We start from the raw sequence: 19,147 nt of genomic DNA on the forward strand, positions 1-19,147 counted from the left end.
TAGTTTGTTGTGATCCTGTGTATGTGACTGTCTGTGTCTCCAGTGTTGAGGGCAGAGGTATCTACAGGCATATCTCATTTTATTGCACTTCGCAGATGTCATGTATTTTATAAATTGAAGGTTTGTAGTAACCCTTCATCAAGCAAGTTTATCAGCACAATTTTTTCAACAGTTTGTATTTACCATGTGTATATGTGGCAATTTTAGTAATTCTCACAATATTTCAAACTTTTTTATTATTATATCTGTTATGGTGATCTGTGATCAGTGATCTTTGATGTTACTATTGCGGTTGTTCTGGGAGCACCACAAACTGCACCCGTCCATGACAGCAAACTTAACTGATAAATGTGTGTGCTCTGACTGCTCCACAGACAGCCGTTCTGCCATCTCTCTCCTTCTCCTTGGGCCTCCCTCTTCTCTGAGACACAATAATATTGAAATTAGGCCAACTAATGACCCTACAATGGTCACTAGTGTTCAGATGAAAGGAGGAGTCACACACCTCTCACCTTAAATCAAAAGCTGGAAACGATTAAATTTAGTGAGGAAGACATGTCTAAAGCCAAGATAGGCTGAAAGCTAGGCCTCTTGTGTCAAATAGCCTAATTGCGCATGCAAAAGAAAAGATATTGAAAGAAATTAAAAGTGCTACTCCAGTGAATACATGACTGATAAGAAACAGAAAGTAACCTTATTACTGATAAGGAGAAAGTTTTAGTGCTCTGGATAAAAGATTAAACCAGCCACAATATTCCATTAAGCCAAAGCCTAATCCAGATCAAGGCCCTAACTCTCTTCAATTCTATAAAGGGGGAAAAAGTGGTGAGGAAGCTGCAGAAGAAAAGTTCAAAGCTAGCAGACATGTGACTGAATTGCTGCAATCTCATAATAAAACCTGCATGGATGAGGAGATGCTTCTTATAGATTAGCAAAGAAAGCCATTTTTTGTTTGTTTGTTTCTTTGCTTTGAGACAGTCTCATTCTGTCACCCAGGCTGGAGTGCAGTAACACAATTTTGGCTCACTGCAACCTCTGCCTGCCAGGTTCAAGCAATTCTCCTGCCTCAGCCTCCCAAGTAGCTGGGACTAACAGGTGCACACCACCACCACTGGCTAATTTTGTATTTTTGATAGAGGAAGAGTTTCACCCTGTTGGCCAGGCTGGTCTTGAACTCCTGGCCTCAAGTGATTAGCCCGCCTCAGCCTACCAAAGTGCTGGGATTACAGGTATGAGCCCACCATACCCAACCAAAAGTAGTTTCCTGCGATGGGATCTACTCCTGGTGAAGTAGCTAGCTTCAAACTTATTTTTCTAGCTAGCTTCATGAAGTTTCCTTCATGAAGTTGAAACAAAGAAGTTATTTCCATAACATATAAGGTACAAGGTAAAGTAGCAAATGCTGATGTGGAGGCTGCAGTAAGTTATCCAGAGCTAAGAACACTGATGAAGGTGCTACACTAAGCAACAGATTTTTAATGTAGATAAAACAGCCTTCTATTAGAAGATGATGCCATATAGGACTTTCATAGTGAAAAAGGAGACACCAACGCCTGGCTTCAAAGCTTTAAAGGCCAGGCTTACTCTAGTTAGAGGCTAAAGCAACTGGTGGTTTTAAGTTAAAGCCGATGCTCATTTACCACTCCAAAAACCCTAGGGCCCTTAAGAATTACACTAAATCTACTCTGCCTGTGCTCTAAAAATGAAACAACAGGGCCTGGATGACAGCATGTCTCTTGAGAGAATGGTTTACTGAATATTTTAACCCTTTTCCCGTTTGCCCTGAGAGTACTCATTGGCAGCGCAGAATTTGTACTTGTGGCTGCAGAATTTAACCCGAGATAACTTTGTCAGGAATTATCTCACTTTTATTATTATTTTCACATTGCTCTAGTATACTGACTTTGGAAACAAAAGGCATCATTCTATAGCATTCTGTTTTTAGTAGTGGTATTTCCACTTACAAAACATAGTAATTCTTGATCACTGAAAATGTCAAATCCTAGAAGGCATAACATTCCTATGCATGATGTTAACATTGTTTTTTTAATAGTCGTTGGCCCAAGATTCATTTGATGAATCTGATTTTTCCAAAATAGATGCCTCTGATGATTTGGATGATTCTAATGTTAGTTCTGTTAAGAAATAACTCCAAGAACAGTTTTTACATTTTATTTTCACACTGAAAAGCAATCAGATTTATTTCAGCCTCACAGAGCATGTTTATATAAAATTAAATGAGCTGCCCTTTTTTGTTCTAAATGAGAAAAGGGCTAAATCACCATTGAGAGTTAGTGCTCAGAAAAAAAGACTCCTTTTCAAATATTGCTGCTCATTGGCAATGCACCTGGTCACTCAAGTCCTCTGAGGGAGATGTACAAGGAGATGAATGTTGTTTTCATGCCTGCTAACTCAACATCCATTCTGTAGCCCCTGGATCAAGGAGTACTTTAAACTTTCAAGTCTTATTATTTAAGAAACGTGTTTTGTGATGCTCTATCTGCCATAGATAGTGATTTCTCTAATGGATCCAGGCAAAGTTAATTGTAAAACCTTCTGAAAAGGATTCATCATTCTAGATGTCATTAAGAACATTCATGACTCATGGTAAGACAGAATGTCAACATTAACAGGAGTTTGGAAACAGTTGATTCCAACCCTCATGGATGATTTTGAGGGGTTTAAGACCTCAGTGGAGGAAGTAACTACAGATGTGGTGGAAACAGCAAGAGAACTAGAATTAGAAGTGGAGCCTGAAGATGTGACTGAATTGCTGCAATCTCATGATCAAACGTGAATGGATGAGAAGTTGCTTCTTATGGATTAGCAAAGAAAGTAGTTTCCTGAGATGGGATCTATTCCTGGTGAAGATGCTGTAAATGTTGTTGAAATGACAACAGAAGACTCAGACTACTATATAAATATAGTTGATAAAGCAGTGGAAGGGTTTGAGAGAACTGACTTCAACTTTGAAAGAAGTTTTGCTGTGAGTAAAATGCTATCAAACAGCATCACATGCACATAGATATCTTTCACAAAAGAGTCAATGAACATGGCAAACATTATTGTTGTCTTATTTTAAGAAATTGCCACAGTCACTCCAGCCTTCAGTCAGCAGCTATCAACATTGAGGTAAGACCCTCTGCCAGCAAAAAGACTATGACTTGCCGACAGCTCAGATGGTCATTAGCCTTTTTTAGCAATAAAGCATTTTTAAATAAAGGTGTGTACATTTTTTAGACATAACGCTATTGCATGCTTAAATGACTACAGTATAGCATAGCAATAAATTTTATATGCACTGAGAAACCAAAAAATGAGTTGCTTTATTGCTATATTCACTTTATTGTAGTGGTCTGAAGCTAAACCCACAGCATCACTCTGAAGGATGCTTATATATAAATATACAATTACGTTTTACAATGAATGGAAATACCATGTTCATAATAGGAGCTCATATTTTTATTATCGTATTCTTTCTTCCTTTCTGATGCCCCAAGTTTGCTTCTTTTCATCGTATCTTTTTGCTTAGGGAAATTCCCTTTAGCCATTCTTCATGGTAGATCTGCTGACTACAAATTCATTTCCTTTTCCTTTATCTGAGAATGTCTTTATTTTATATGCCTTCATTCTAGAGGGATATTTTCCCTGGGTATAGGATTCTGGAGCGACAGTTGTTTCAGTACTTGAAAGCTGTTGTACCATGTACTTCCCACGTACACCATGAAATTCTATGCAGCCATTAAAAGGAATGAGATTATGTACTTTACAGGGACATGGATGAAGCTGGACACCATAAACTCAGCAAACTAGTGTAGGAACAGAAAACCAAACACCGCATGTTCTCACTTATAAGTGGGAGCTGAAAAATGATGGATTGATAGGTGCAGCAAACCACCATGGCATACATTTACCTATGTAACAAACCTGCACATCCTGCACATGTACCCCAGAACTGAAAATAAAACATTTTTTAAAAAAGATGTGCCACTTCCTATCAGCCTCCATGGTCTCAGATGAGAATTTTGCTATCATTCTGTGTGTTTTTTTTTCCCTGTTGGTAAGGTGTCATTTCTTTTTTTTCTTCTGGCTGCTGCTAAGATTGTTTTCATTGTCTTCCGTGTTTAGAAGTTTGACTATGTTGTTTCTTCATATGGATTTCTTCGGGTTTATCCTGTTTGAGATTTGATCAACTTCTTAAATCTGTAGGTTCGTGCTTTTTGGCAAATGTGTGACATTTTCAGTCATTATTTCTCTGAATACTTCTTCAGCCCTTTCATCTTTCCCCATCGTTTGAGACTCCAGTGACACAAATGTTAGATCTCTTGTTATATTTCCATAGGTCTCCAAGGGCTGCTTATTCTTTTTTCAGACAATTTTCTGTCTTGTTCAGTTTGGGTAACTTCTATTATTCTGTCTTGCAGTTTACCAGTTCTTTCCTCTATCCCTTCCATTTTGCTCTTGAACCCATCTGTTGATTTTTTATTGTATTTTTTTCAGTTCTAAAATTTCTAACAGGTTCTTTGTATATTCTTTTTTCTTTCTTTTTTTTTGGGCTGAGATGTCCTTATATTCTTTTGTTTCTAATGTGTTCATAATGGGTTCTTAAAACATTTTCATGATGTCTGTTTTAAGATAACGATCTCACCTGTGTGTAGTCACATGCACCTATAGTCCTGGCTAGTCAGAAGGCTGAGGCAGGAAGATTGTTGGAGCCCAGGAGTTCAAGGCCAGCCTGGGCAGTATAGTGAGACCGTATCCCTTAAGAAATAAAATACATTTGTCAGACAGTTTTAACATCTCTCTCATCTCAGTGTTAGCATCTATTGATTGTCTCTCTTAGTTCAGTTTGAGATCTTTCTGGCTTTTGATATGATGAATGATTTTTATTGAAACCTGCTTATCTGAGATACTATGTTATGAGACTCTAGATCTTATCTAAACTTGTTTTAGCTGGCTTTTCTTGATGCCACACCAGCAAGAGAAATTAGAAATGCAACTTTGTTACTTCCAGGTGGGGATAGAATTCAAGTTTTACTGATGTCTGGTGGGAGCAGTCATTTCTGCTGTGTAGGGGTGGGAGTTCCAGCTCCCTGGCAGTCCCCCAGTGATATTGTCCTGGATAGAAGAGTAGAAATACCTCATTACTGCTCCCCACGTAACCTCCACTGATGCCACAGGGAAGACAGCTTTATTACCCCTGGACAGTGGTAAAAGTCCTAACTCTCCACTGAGCCTCCTCTGATGCCACCCATCAGAGAGAGGAAGGGGTGCTTCATTATTCCTGGGGAGGGCTGGGAGTCCAGGCTTCCCATATGGTCTCCACTAATACCAAAGGGAGCATCATCACTTCCCAGTGAGGATGAAAGTACATCCCTATATGGCCTTCTCTGACACCATGGGGGAATGAGGAGAGGAATTTCAGGAGACTTGTTACACCCTAGCTAGAGTGGAAGTCTGGGCTCCGTACTCAGTATCTGCTGGTGTGGGTAGGAATAAATACCTCTGGAGTTTTCAGTGGTGTTTGGTTAGAGTAGAGCAGTTATTGCCTAAAAGTTTTCTGTCTTGCTGGGCTGCCCCTTTCCTGGTCCTTTGGATAAAGGCGGTAAGCTTTTCCTGGGGCTTTTTAAAAAAATCTGTGCCCATTGGCATTCCTGGATTGCCAGGATGTAAAAGACAAAAAGACACAAGAGACTCGACACTGTTATTGCTTGCATCTTAAGTACCTAGCCAGTCTGCCTTCTCTCTACCTTTCAGAGTCTTCTTTCATTTATTTTACTTAATGTACAGGGATTTTAGTTGCACTTAATGGAAGGAATAGGGAAAAGTAAGTCTGTTCCATCTTTCCGGAGAAATAAGTTGGTTGACATTTTCATGTATTACCTTTAATACATTTCTATTTTTACAGCTGTTGCTTTTTCAATTAGTTACATATCTTGAACATCTTTTTCATGTTAGTATATATGCATGAGTCAATTTTTTTGTACTGCTGCTAGACTGCTATTATATAAGATGGTACTTTGAGACATAATAAACCTATAGAACTATTTTAATGTGAAAGGTCTTATATATGGACATTTAGATTTTTTCCTAATTGTTTTCTATGCTAATAATGAACATTCCCATACATATATCTTTGCACAGGTATGATATTTCTACAAGGGAGATTCCTGGAAGTAAGTTTCCTAGGTCATAGGGTTTGCACATTTTTTATTTAAATAGATTCAATCTAATTGTCCTCCAAAGATGAGTTACCCTTTTACACTTACATACGTGGTTTTATGAAGGTGCCTATTTCCCCATAAGTGTTTTAAAGAGAGGCCAAATGTAGTAGCCTATTTTAATATTCATTTCTGTAACTATTAGAGTCATTGGCTATCATTTCCTATGTTCATTATGTATTTATAATTATTATTCTTGGAGCATGTTCCTATTGTACTCTTACTTACTGATTTATAGAAACACATAACCTTTATCTGTTATAAACATTGGAAATGTTTTTCTAAGTCTCTCATTCATGCTTTAGGTTTGTATATAAAGCCTTTTATCTCACAGAAGTTTGATTTTTGTCTGTTTTTCTTTTTTCACTCTGTCAAATTCTTTTTACAGTTGTAGATATCCTGCCTTTCTTAGAAAGACCGCCTTACCACAATGTTGCAAAATTTAGCTCTTGTACTTTCTTCTAGTACTTTCTCGTCACTTTATGTAAGGTTTTAACTGTATCACAGATGTATTTGTGTATATAATGTGAGGTAAAGATTTAGCTTCTTTTTTCCCATAGAAACATCTCATATCAACTGTTTCCTATAGAAACAGTCACATTTTTCCTTCCTCCCTTCTTGCATAATACTAATTTTAATTCTATATTCATCTTATTTTTCTGAATAGCCACATACAGTTATGAGCATATGTAAGTGATTTTAGGAAAATTTGAGCTACAAATATAATTTTAAATATAATTTTAAAATAATTATAAATTTTTAAGTGAGATATTTTATAATATTTTTAAATAATTAAAAATAAGTTCATCACCTTCTATATGTTTGGTACTGTGCCATGTACTGTGAGAAATACAGAAAGAAACACAAGAGATACTGCTTACTCCCAAGAAGCTCCTAATATACTTATGAACATTGGTCTACTATACAGGAAACAAACAAAATCATACATGATATCAGAGAAATGATAGATTCTGGTACAGCATGTAGGACAAACTAATACTGTACATGTTCAGAAGAGAAAGATCAAGGAGAAACAATAAGACTCATAATATTTCACTGATTGTAACAAATATGGGAAAGTATCAATGACCAGTTGCTCCTAATTGATTTTACTTTTGTTTTGACAGTGGAATCATATCTGACCTTTTTCCTGGACTCCAAATTCCAGAACATGATTATGGTATTTTACAGTCAACAATTGTGGATGTCATGAATGGACAAAATCTTCAGCCTGAGATGTGTATGATTAGAAAGGTGATACAGTTGTATGAAACAATGCTAGTAAGGCATGGTGTTATGTTAGTTGGACCAACAGGAGGTGGCAAGACCACAGTTTACCGAATACTAGCAGAAACTTTAGGGAATTTACAAAAACTTGGGATAGAAAATCCCTTTTACCAACCAGTTAAAACATATGTTCTCAACCCTAAATCAATTACCATGGGCGAATTATATGGAGAGGTTAATAACTTAACCTTGGAATGGAAAGATGGTTTGATGGCACTAAGTGTCCGAGCAGCTGTGAATGATACTTCAGAAGACCATAAATGGATCATCAGTGATGGGCCAGTAGATGCTCTTTGGATTGAAAACATGAATACAGTGCTGGATGATAACAAGATGCTTTGCCTGGCTAACAGTGAGAGGATTAAACTCACACCTCAAATTCACATGCTTTTTGAGGTAAGTGTACACATTACTGTGGAGTGAAATCATTCATTAAATTGGCCTACCATTATTACATTTTTTCTCACACTGATGTAGCCTTTACTATCTATAATGTCTATTATTATGTTCTGTTTACTTATAAATTATCCTTTTGTAATAGATTGACAGTCAAAGTCTCAAATGTTCTTATCTCTATAAATAGGAAGTACAATAAATTCTGGCTTCCCTGAGATAGGGAGAGAGAGGAAGAAAGAGAGAGAGAGTGCGCTTTGTATCATTTGAAATGCATTTTAAATTTAAAAATTATTATATTTAATAAGAATAAATTATCCCACTGTGATATGAATATTTGATGAGGGATTGGGAGAGGAATGTGGACCAAGTACAGCTACAAACATTATGAAGAATGCCACCTGTGTTCTATTCATTCATCAAATACTGATTGGATGCCTACTATGTGCTAGGGATTCTAATACAAGAATGAAAATGAGAAAAGAGAAAAGCAAAGAGAAGAAAGAAAAAATAGCCCTGCCCATAGAATTTGATAGTATCCTCCTGTACTTGTGGGAATTTTTTTCGCCTTACACTCATTTAACTTTGTTCTTGCATTTCTAATTACTTATTGCTCTCCCACTCTCTTCCACACAAAGCCTTTCAATGTTAAGTTAGACTTTAAAAGTGTGAATCATTTTATAAGTGTGAACACTGAAGTTGGAGAAATAAGAAAGTATCATATTAGCGGTTTCCTGCTCAACTTTCTTCAACTTTAGGTGCAAGATCTGCGGGTTGCCTCCCCTGCAACTGTCAGTCGATGTGGAATGGTGTTTGTGGATCCTGAAGAACTGAAATGGATGCCTTATGTTAAAACTTGGATGAAGGGTATTTCTAAAAATGTAAGTGCAATCAGATATTCCCCAATATCTCCATCTGTCAGGACTCACGTTGCCTTCTAGTGCACAAATAACAATATGTTAAGGACTCATGGTGCTTGATTGAGGGGACTCCATTATTTTACCTAGTCCTCCCTATGGATTCCTAGAATCCTCCAGGAATGTTTATATACTCCCCAAATCTGTCCTCATTTCTTGTTACCCCAGCCTGCCAGCCGGCGTACTCACACTGCCTCCTGCCTATTCTGTCTGGCTTCTCCCCAGACTGAAACACAAGCCACTTTTGTGAGTCCCTAAAAACACAACTACAACAGCCTGAGGCACTGAGACTTTGCAGAAAGCTTGGGAGTAATAAAACAGAACCAAAATGAAGAAAAAGAATATTTAAGTCTAGACCCTAACTGTCATTGTTTTTGGATTTTCAGAGCCCCTAACACCTATGACAGCCAAAGATAAAAGAAAACCCATTTACATCCTACCCCAATTGTAGGTGCAAGACCTAAGACACATTCTAACCTCAGAGGTACAATTCCACCCAAATTGAAGAAAAGCTTATACATTATTATTCAAAACAAATCAGTTTCATACTACTTTCTGTAGCTTCTCCATTCTAACACAGAATTTTTCTCTTTAGCTTAGCTGAACAAGTAGTCCTTTGAGATGTTTCCCCCACATCTCATCCCCTACTCCAAATAAGCCTTCTTCGTCTCTGCCTCTCCCCCTCCAAAGATGAGCCAGAAAACTATTGTTTTCCTCCTTTCTTTGCATGAACATTTTAAGAATATTATGGTCTAGTCTCAGAGTACCTTATTAAAGACAGTAATTCTCAGAATTGAGAGTTTATCATTGGCTACCTTAAGACTTTTAACTTTTCTGAATTCACTTTTTTAAAAATTAGCAGACATTTTTATGCCTAGGGCAGTTTTAAGTTTATAGAAAAATTAAACAGAAATGAGGGTTCCTGTGTACTCCCTCGCCCCCAGTTTCACCTATTATTAACACTGCATAAATGGTGAACCAGTATTCATTCGTACATTATTATTAACCAAAGTGCATACTTTGTGTTAGAGTTCACTCTTTGTGTACAATTTATGGGTTTTGAAAAATGCATAGTGTCATGTTTCCACCATTATAGTATCAGGCAGAATAGTTTCATTGCTCTAAAAATCCTCTGAGCTCTACCTTCTGAATATCATCCCTCCTCCCCATCCCTTAACCCCTGCAACCACTGATCTTTTTACTATCTCTGTAGTTTTACCTTTTCTAGAATGTCATACAGTTGAAATTGTATAGTACATAGCCTTTTCAGACTGGCTTTTTTTTACTTGGTAATATTCATTTAAGGTACTTCCATGTCTTTCTGTGGTTTGGTAACTTATTTCTTTTTAGCATTGGATTTTTTTTTTTTTTACAATCTTCACGTTGTATAAATATTTCATCTTCTAGTCTCATAACAGTGTGTTTCCCAGAGTAGAAGTTAATTTTAATGAAATTCAGCTTACCAGTTTGTTCCCTCATGGATGATGCCTTTGGTATCATACCTAAGAAGTCATCACCAAGCCCAAAGTCATGTAGATTTTCTCCTGTTATCTTCTAAAAACTTCATATTTTGTGTTTTGCATTTATAATCCATTTTCAGTTAATTTTTAGGAAGGGTATAAGGTCAGTGTCTAAATTCGTTTTTTTGCATGTATATATCCAGTTGTTCCAGCACCATTTGTTGAAAAGACTGTCCTTTCTCCATCGGATTGCCTTTGCTTTTTTGTTAAAAATCAATTGACTGTATTTATGTAGGTCTATTTCTGTGCTCTCCATTATGTTCCATTGATCTACTTGTCCATTCTTTCACCAATAACCCACTGTCTTGATTACTGCAGCTGTATAGTAAGTCTTGAAGTTGGGTAGTGTCAGTTTTTCAACTTTGTTCTTTTTCTTCATTGTTGTGTTGGTTATTCTGGGTCATTTGCCTTTCCATATAAACTTTAGAGTCAGTTTGTCAATTAATCCACAAAGTAACTTGCTGGAATTTTGACTGAGATTTTGTTGAATTTATAGATAACATCGGAGAAATTGACATCGTAAGACTTATTTAGTCTTCCTATCCATGAATGTGGTATTTCTCTCTATTTATTTAGTAGTTCTTTAGCTTCTTTCATCAGAGTATTATAGCTTGTCTTATATAGATCTAGTACATATTTTGTTATATTTATAATTAATTTATTTTTGGCACTAATGTAAATTGTATTATATTTTTAATTTCAAATTCCAATTGCTCCTTGCTGGTGTATAAGAAAATGATTGACTTGTATATGTTAACCTCATATCCTGCAACTTTTCTATAATTACCTATGAGTTCCAGTTTTGTTTGTTTTGCTTTGTCAATTTAGGTAGATTTTCCACATAGACAATTATGTTATTTGTGAACAAAGACAGTTTTACTTCTTCCTTCCCAATCTGTATACCTTTTATTTCCTTTTATTGTCCTATTGCATTAACTAGGACTTCAGGACAAAGTTGAATAAGAGTAGTGAGAGGGACTGAATTCACTTTTAAATATTTTATGTATTGGCAGCTTAAGAAATAATTATGAAATTAACACCTCTGAACCCATTGCCAGGCCAAGAAATAGAACACAATCAACTACCCATAATTTTCCCCATGTATCCCTTCCCAGTCATAAAAGGTTTCCTTAAAATTTAATTTATTTAGTATGTTGTGATAGTTATAGCCTTTGGTTTAAAGATCACTGAATATATAGAAATATCCAGATTTTAACCAACCCAATTCTAAACTGAATTATGTATTTATCAGGTCTTGCTAAACTATCATTTGTTTCATTTTCAGCTGAATGAGGAAACCCAAGAATATATATTAAATCTTTTCCAATGTTATGTTGATGAAGGTTTACATTTTATCAATAAAAAGTGCAGCCAAGCAATTCCACAAGTGGACATCAGCAAAGTTACTACACTCTGTTGCTTATTGGAGTCCTTGATACTTGAGAAAGATGGAGTTAACTTGGCAATGGTATGAAGAGTTTTCTTACTGCTGTGAAGCTAGAAAAATTAGATTATTGTATAAATTCCTTGCAAAGAAATGACTCCATTCTAAAATATAACCATTTGATTTTTATGTTAATTTTTCAGGGGACTAATAGCTATGATTACATTCATAGAATCTCAAAGCTACAAGGAACGTTAGCATGTATAGTTTATTCCTCTACTCAATTTTGAATTCTCTTACAGTCTACAACATATTCCCAATACAAGATATTCTCAATCTGCTTACATACCTTCATGCAGGTATTTAAAAAATTATAATAATCAGTTGAAAGACAAACTTGGACTTTTTTTCCCTTCATATTCCTTCTCATTCATTTTCTCATCAGTGATTATAATATATAACTATAAGAAAACACTACTCTGTGAACCATTGCATGAAGTGTAAGAAACATACACTGTGCCCATTTAAAAATGTATTAGTCTAAATGAAAGAAAAATACCTTTACACTTTGCAGCTTAGGATTCTTTTTATGTTTATATATAAAATATTAAGTCTGTCTCTCTTTATTCTTTCAGGAACAAACAAAACTAAACACTATACTATGTCAGACTTTTGTATTCTGTTATTTGTGGTCTTTGGGTGGAAACCTAACCGAAAACTATTGGGATTCTTTTGATACATTTATTAGAACACAATTTGATGATAATCCTGATGCCAGGGTAAGAACCAAATAAATTACATTTTAGCATAATAATTCTGAATCATTAAAATTAAATTTTAAGATTAAAACTTTAAAAGCTTTAGTTCTATTGAAAATATAACTTACACACTAAGCTGGTTCCTAAAAGTATTTATGTTTTTCTAACCATAGATAACATTTATCATATTTTTTAAGTTAGGAGCCCTCTCCTAGTCATATTAAAAAAGTAAGATGTATAAGTATATAAAAACTCTCTACTGTAAACAACTATTGAATTCTAGTCAGTAAATTTATTTTTCGCAGTGTGAAAATAACAGTGTGATTGGTTAGCTATTCTGAATTGCTGGAATGTACTTGGTATATATTCTAAGATTGACTAAATAAGTAAATATTGAGAATAATGGCAATGAATTTCTCACTGTTAGAGATGGGATTTAAAAATATGAAAGGAGAAAAATTAGAATGCACTCTGTTTTATTGGATTGGAATTGCAGGTCTCAGTACTCATTGATATTCAAAATGTTAACATACATATATGTAATTGTATGAAAATTGCCTGGGCACATGGCTCACACCTGTAATCCCAGTATTTTAGGAGGCTAAGGCAGGAGGACCACTTGAGGCCAAGAGTTTGAGACCAGCCTGTACAATATAGCAAGACTCCTGTCTCTACAAAAAAATTTTTTAGTATCCAAGCTCAATGGTGCACACCTGTAGTTCTAGCTACTCAGGAGGCTGAGGCAAGAGGATCTCTTGAGCCCAGGAGTTTGAGGCTGCACTGAGCTATGATCTTACCACTGCACTCCAGCCTGGGCAACAGAGCAAGGCTCTGTCTTTAAATAAATAAGTAAATGTATGAAAATTGATGTGTGTATACATCAATTTTCTAGTCCATTTTATATATATATAAATTTTTATATACATATAATTTTCTAGTCCATGTGCTGAAAGGAACTAGACACAAAGACACCTTGATAGCAGCAATGAGCATATCTGGTATACTTATTTTTAAATACTATTGTCATCCTCCATTAAAGAAAATGAGAAATTCTTAGTAAAATAGTTGATTTCAAGACTGGATCAGGGAAAATACAAAACAACTCTTTTATGTTGCATAGTAAAAAAGTGCTCAAAGAATGATGTGACATGTCAAAAGAACACAGAAGGCAGTTTGAAGAGACTTCCACTGGTCAAAACTGGATAGATTTAAGCATCAAAATCAATAATCATAGTATAGGATCATAACCCTTTTAGTAAAATAAAAATCTGTAATAAAATAAAAATAAAAATCCATACTCATAATAAAAATATGCGTGACTAAATGAATAAGTAGGGAAGAAAGAAAAACTCTTTCTTATAGCTAATACCAGCTAACCTATGCAGAAGGAATAATGGATAAAGTTAGAAAGTCATCACCTTGCAACCATTATTGTAATAATTGATTTAGGCAGGAATCATCAATGAATACTGAAATTAGTGGGTAGAGGTTTCATGATAAGCAGTACTTACATAGTTTCTAAGTATTTACTAAACAAAACAAAACAAAAAAAGCAAAAAAACAAACTTGTAAACAGCACCTTAGCTACATGATCAATTTAACTTAATTAGTCGGTAGAGATTTCATGATAAGCAGTATTTACATAGTTTCTAAGTGTTTACTTAAAAAAAAAAAAAAAACACTTGTAAACAGCACCTTAGCTACATGATCAATTTAACTTAACTAACATCAAGGCAAACCTGTGCCTGCTTCCTAATATGGGACACTGTGAAAGATGTAATCTTGCTTCTGTGATATTTATTTCAAAAATGTATAACTTGAATCTAATCATGAGGTTACATCTGGAAAACCCAAACCAATGAATATTTTGTAAAATAAACTGGACTATATTCTTCAAATATATCTATGTCATAAGAGACAAAGTTGAAAGACTTTTCTGAATAAAAGGAGACTAAAGAGAGATAATTAAATGCAATGCATGATCCTGGATTGGATCTTGGACTTGGAAAAATATAGCTATAAATTATATTATTGGAAAAAATGGCAATATTTGAATATAGAATGTAAATTAAATAATATGTCAGTATTCAATCAATTTTATCACCTAGGTATTTTTTTTAAATATGTCCTTTTGTCTTCATCCTTGCTGCCTTTGGATAACCCAGATTCTTATTATTTCTTCCATGGGCTATTAAAATATCCTATTTATTATTCCTTTGCTTTTGCTCCAGTCATATCTAATTCACCCTCTCTGCCAGTGTTTTTAAAGTTAAAGGTCACAATCTATTAATTGGTCATGAAATCAAGTGAAAGGGTCACAACCCAGTTTTTAAAAAGGAAATATCCTCGACTACAACTTTCAGTAAACACTATATTGGAGAGTCTAACTAGTGCAATAAGGCAAGAAAAAGAAATAAAACATATAAACTTTGGAAAGGAAGAAGTAAAATAGTCATTATTTGCAGAAAAAAATGACTAAATATGTAGAAAATCCTAAAAAATCTACAAACAAATGATTACAATTAATAAGTACATTAGTAAGGCTCTTGGATATAAGGTCCACTAAGAGTCAACAAATGAAAATTTAAAAGAATACCATTTATAAAAGTAACAAAATACCAACTACTTAGGAATAAAATTAATGAATGATGTGAAAGACCTCTGCTGAAAAGTATAAAACATTGTTGAGAGAAATTTTAAAAGATCTGTATAAATGAAGAGATATACTATGTTCATGGATTGAGATATTTTTATCAAGTTATCAGTTCTTTCCAAAATATTTTGAAGATTCTAGGCAACTTCAGTCCCAAAAACCCCAACAAATTTTTTCCATGAAATCTGACAATCTCGTTCTAAAATTTATATAAAAATGTAAAATAACTGAGATAATCTTGAAGGAACACACATTTGGAGGACTTAAACTACATGACTTCAATAATTCAAGACAGTAAAACAGCAGCAGTTCAGAGTGTGGCATTGGTGAAAGGATATCAAATAGACAAACTAGTATTGACAAAGAAGTGGAAGAAAGAAGCCTTCTGAGGTGCTGTACATGTTCTATATTTTAATCTAGGGTGGTTATATTAATATTTATATATATGAAATTCTCTAAAATAGACTCAATATTTGACAAAAAAGGTTATGTTATACCTTGAGGTTTAAAAAAAAAAAAAATAGAAAGTAGAGTGAATTGAGGAGATTCCATGATGGCCAAATAGGAACAACTCCAGTCTACAGTTCCCAGCATGAGCGATACAGAAGACGGGTGATTTCTGTATTTCCAGCTGAGGTACTGGGTTCATCTCATGGGGCTTGTCAGACAGTGGGTGCAGCCCACAGAGCGGGATGGGGCATCGACTCACCCAGGAAGCACAAGGAGTTGGGTAATTCCTTTTCCTAACCAAGGGAAGCCATGACAGACGGTACCTGGAAAATCGGGACACTCCCACCCAAATACTGCTCTTTTCCAACAGTCTTAGCAAATGACACACCAGGAGATTATATCCCACACCTGGTTCAGAGGGTCCTATGCCCACAGAGCCTCGCTCACTGCTAGCACAGCAGTCTGAGACTGAACTACAAGACAGCAGCAAGGCTTGGGGAGGGACGTCCACCATTGCTGAGGCTTGAGTAGGTAAACAAAGCAGCAGCCAGGAAGCTCTAACTGGGTGGAGCCCACTGCAGCTCAAGAATGCCTTTCTGCCTCTGTAGACTCCACCTCTGGGGGCAGGTCATAGCTGAACAAAAGGCAGCAGAAACTTCTGCAGACTTAAACGTCCCTGTCTGACAGCTTTGAAGAGAGTAGTGGTTCTCCCAGCACAGAGTTTGAGATCTGAGAACGGACAGACTGCCTCCTCAAGTGGTCCCTGACCCCTGAGTAGCCTAACTGGGAGACATCGCCCAGTAGGGGCCGACCGACACCTCATACATCTGGGTGTCCCTCTGAGATGAAGCTTCCAGAGGAAGGATCAGTCAGCAACATTTACCATTCTGCAATATTTGCTGTTCTGCAGCCTCCACTGGTGATACCCAGTCAAACAGGATCTAGAGTGGACCTCCAGCAAATTCCAACAGACCTGCAGCTGAGGGTCCTGACTGTTAGAAGGAAAAAAACAAACAGAAAGGATATCCACACCAAAACCCCATCTGTACATCACCATCATCAAAGACCAAAGGTAGATAAAACCACAAAGATGGGGAGAAACAAGAGCAGAAAAGCTGAAAATTCTAAAAATCAAACACCTCTTCTCCTCAAAAGGAACGCAGCTCCTTGCCAGCAATGGAACAAAGCTGGACGGAGAATGACTTTGACGAGTTGAGAGAAGAAAGCTTCAGACGATCAGTAATAACAAACTTCTCCGAGCTAAAGGAGGATGTTCGAACCCATCGCAAAGAAGCTAAAAACCTTGAAAAAAGATTAGACAAATGACTAACTAGAATAAACAGCATAGAGAAGACCTTAAATTCCTGATGGAACTGAAAACCATGGCACGAGAACTACATGATGGATACACAAGCTTCAGCAGCCGATTCGATCAAGTGGAAGAAAGGGTATCAGTGATTGAAGATCAGATGAATGAAATGAAGTAAGAAAAGAAGTTTAGAGAAAAAAGAGTAAAAAGAAATGAACAAAGTCTCCAAGAAATAGGGGACTATGTGAAAAGACCAAATCTACATCTGATTGATGTACCTGAAACTGATGGGAAGAATGGAACCAAGTTGGAAAACACTCTGCAGGATATTATCCAGGAGAACTTCCCCAACCTAGCAAGGCAGGCCAACATTCAAATTCAGGAAATACAGAGAACACCACAAAGATACTCCTCGAGAAGAGCAACTCCAGACTCGCCAAAGTTGAAATGAAGGAAAAAATATTAAGGGCAGCCAGAGAGAAAAGTCGGGTTACCCACAAAGGGAAGCCCATCAGACTAACAGCGGATCTCTCGACAGAAACTCTACAAGCCAGATGAGAGTGGGGGCCAATATTCAACATTCTTAAAGAAAAGAATTTTAAACCCAGAATTTCATATCCAGCCAAATTAAGTTTCATAAGTGAAGGAGAAATAAAATCCTTTACAGACAAGCAAATGCTGAGAGATTTTGTCACCACCAGGCCTGCCTTACCAGAGCTCCTGAAGGAAGCACTAAACATGGAAAGGAACAACCAGTACGAGCCATTGCAAAAAAATGCCAAATTATAAAGACCATTGATGCTAGGAAGAAACTGCATCAACTAATGAACAAAATAACCAGGTAACATCATAATGACAGGATCAAATTCACACATAACAATATTAACCTTAAATGTAACTGTGCTAAATGCTGCAATTAAAAGACACAGACTGACAAATTGGATGAAGAGTCAAGACTCATCAGTGTGCTGTATTCAGGAGACCCATCTCACATGCAGAGACACACATAGGCTCAAAATAAAGGGATGGAGGAAGATCTACCAAGCAAATGGAAAACAAAAAAAGCAGGGGTTGCAATCCTAGTCTCTGATAAAACAGACTTTAAACCAACAAAGATCAAAAGAGACAAAGAAGGCCATTACATAATGGTAAAGGGATCAATTGAACAAGAAGAGCTAACTATCCTGAACATATGCACCCAATACAGGAGCACCCAGTTTCATAAAGCAAGTCCTTAGAGACCTACAAAGAGACTTAGACTCCCACACAATAATAATGGGAGACTTTAACACCCCACTGTCAACGTTAGACAGATCAACAAGACAGAAAGTAAACAAGGATATCCACGACTTGAGCTTATCTCTGCACCAAGTGGACCTAATAAACATCTACAGAACTCTCCACCCCAAATCAACAGAATATACATTCTTTTCAGCACCACATCGCCCTTATTCCAAAATTGGCTACCTAGTTGGAAGTAAAGCACTCCTCAGCAAATGTCAAAGAACAGAAATCACAACAAACTGTCTCTCAAACCACAGTGCAATCAAACTAGAACTCTGGATTAAGAAACTCACTCAGAACTGCACAACTACATGGAAACTGAACAACCTGCTCCTGGATGACTACTGGGTACATAACAAAATGAAAGCAGAAATAAAGATGTTCTTTGAAACCAATGAAAACAAAGATACAACATACCAGAATCTCTGGTATACATTTAAAGCAGTGTGTAGAGAGAAATTTATAGAACTAAATGCCCACAAGAGAAAGCAGAAAATATCTAAAACTGACACATTAACATCACAATTAAACGAACTAGAAAAGCAAGAGCAAACGCATTCAAAAGCTAGCAGAAGGCAAGAAATAACTAAGAGCAGAGCAGAACTCAAGGAGATAGAGGCACAATAAACCCTTCAAAAAATCAATGAATCCAGGAGCTGGTTTTTTGAAAAAATCAACAAAATTGACAGACTGCTAGCAAGACTAATAAAGAAGAAAAGAGAGAAGAATCAAATAGATGCAATAAAAAATGATAAAGGGGATATCACCACCAACCCCACAGAAATACAAACTACCATCAGAGAATACTATAAACACCTCTATGCAAATAAACTAGAAAATCTAGAAGAAATGGATAAATTCTGGGACACATACACCCTCCCAAGACTAAACCAGGAAGAAGTTGAATCCCTGAATAGACCAATGACAGGCTCTGAAATTGAGGCCATAATTAATAGCCTACCAACCAAAAA

General features: G+C 36.1%; 1 protein-coding gene across 1 annotated transcript in view; it reads left to right on the forward strand.

The window, feature by feature from the left end:
• DNAH6 (dynein axonemal heavy chain 6) overlaps window positions 1-19,147 on the forward strand; it is a 353,105-nt gene that overhangs the window by 155,178 nt on the left and 178,780 nt on the right. The window contains exons 34-37 of the mRNA XM_033175267.1: window positions 7,349-7,904; window positions 8,660-8,782; window positions 11,624-11,806; window positions 12,358-12,501. Of these exons, the coding sequence (XP_033031158.1) occupies window positions 7,349-7,904; window positions 8,660-8,782; window positions 11,624-11,806; window positions 12,358-12,501 (1,006 nt within the window). The remainder of the gene's footprint in view (window positions 1-7,348; window positions 7,905-8,659; window positions 8,783-11,623; window positions 11,807-12,357; window positions 12,502-19,147) is intronic.

The sequence above is a fragment of the Trachypithecus francoisi genome, unplaced genomic scaffold, assembly GCF_009764315.1.
Source record: "Trachypithecus francoisi isolate TF-2019V2 unplaced genomic scaffold, Tfra_2.0 Lachesis_group17, whole genome shotgun sequence".
Taxonomy (NCBI): domain Eukaryota; kingdom Metazoa; phylum Chordata; class Mammalia; order Primates; family Cercopithecidae; genus Trachypithecus; species Trachypithecus francoisi.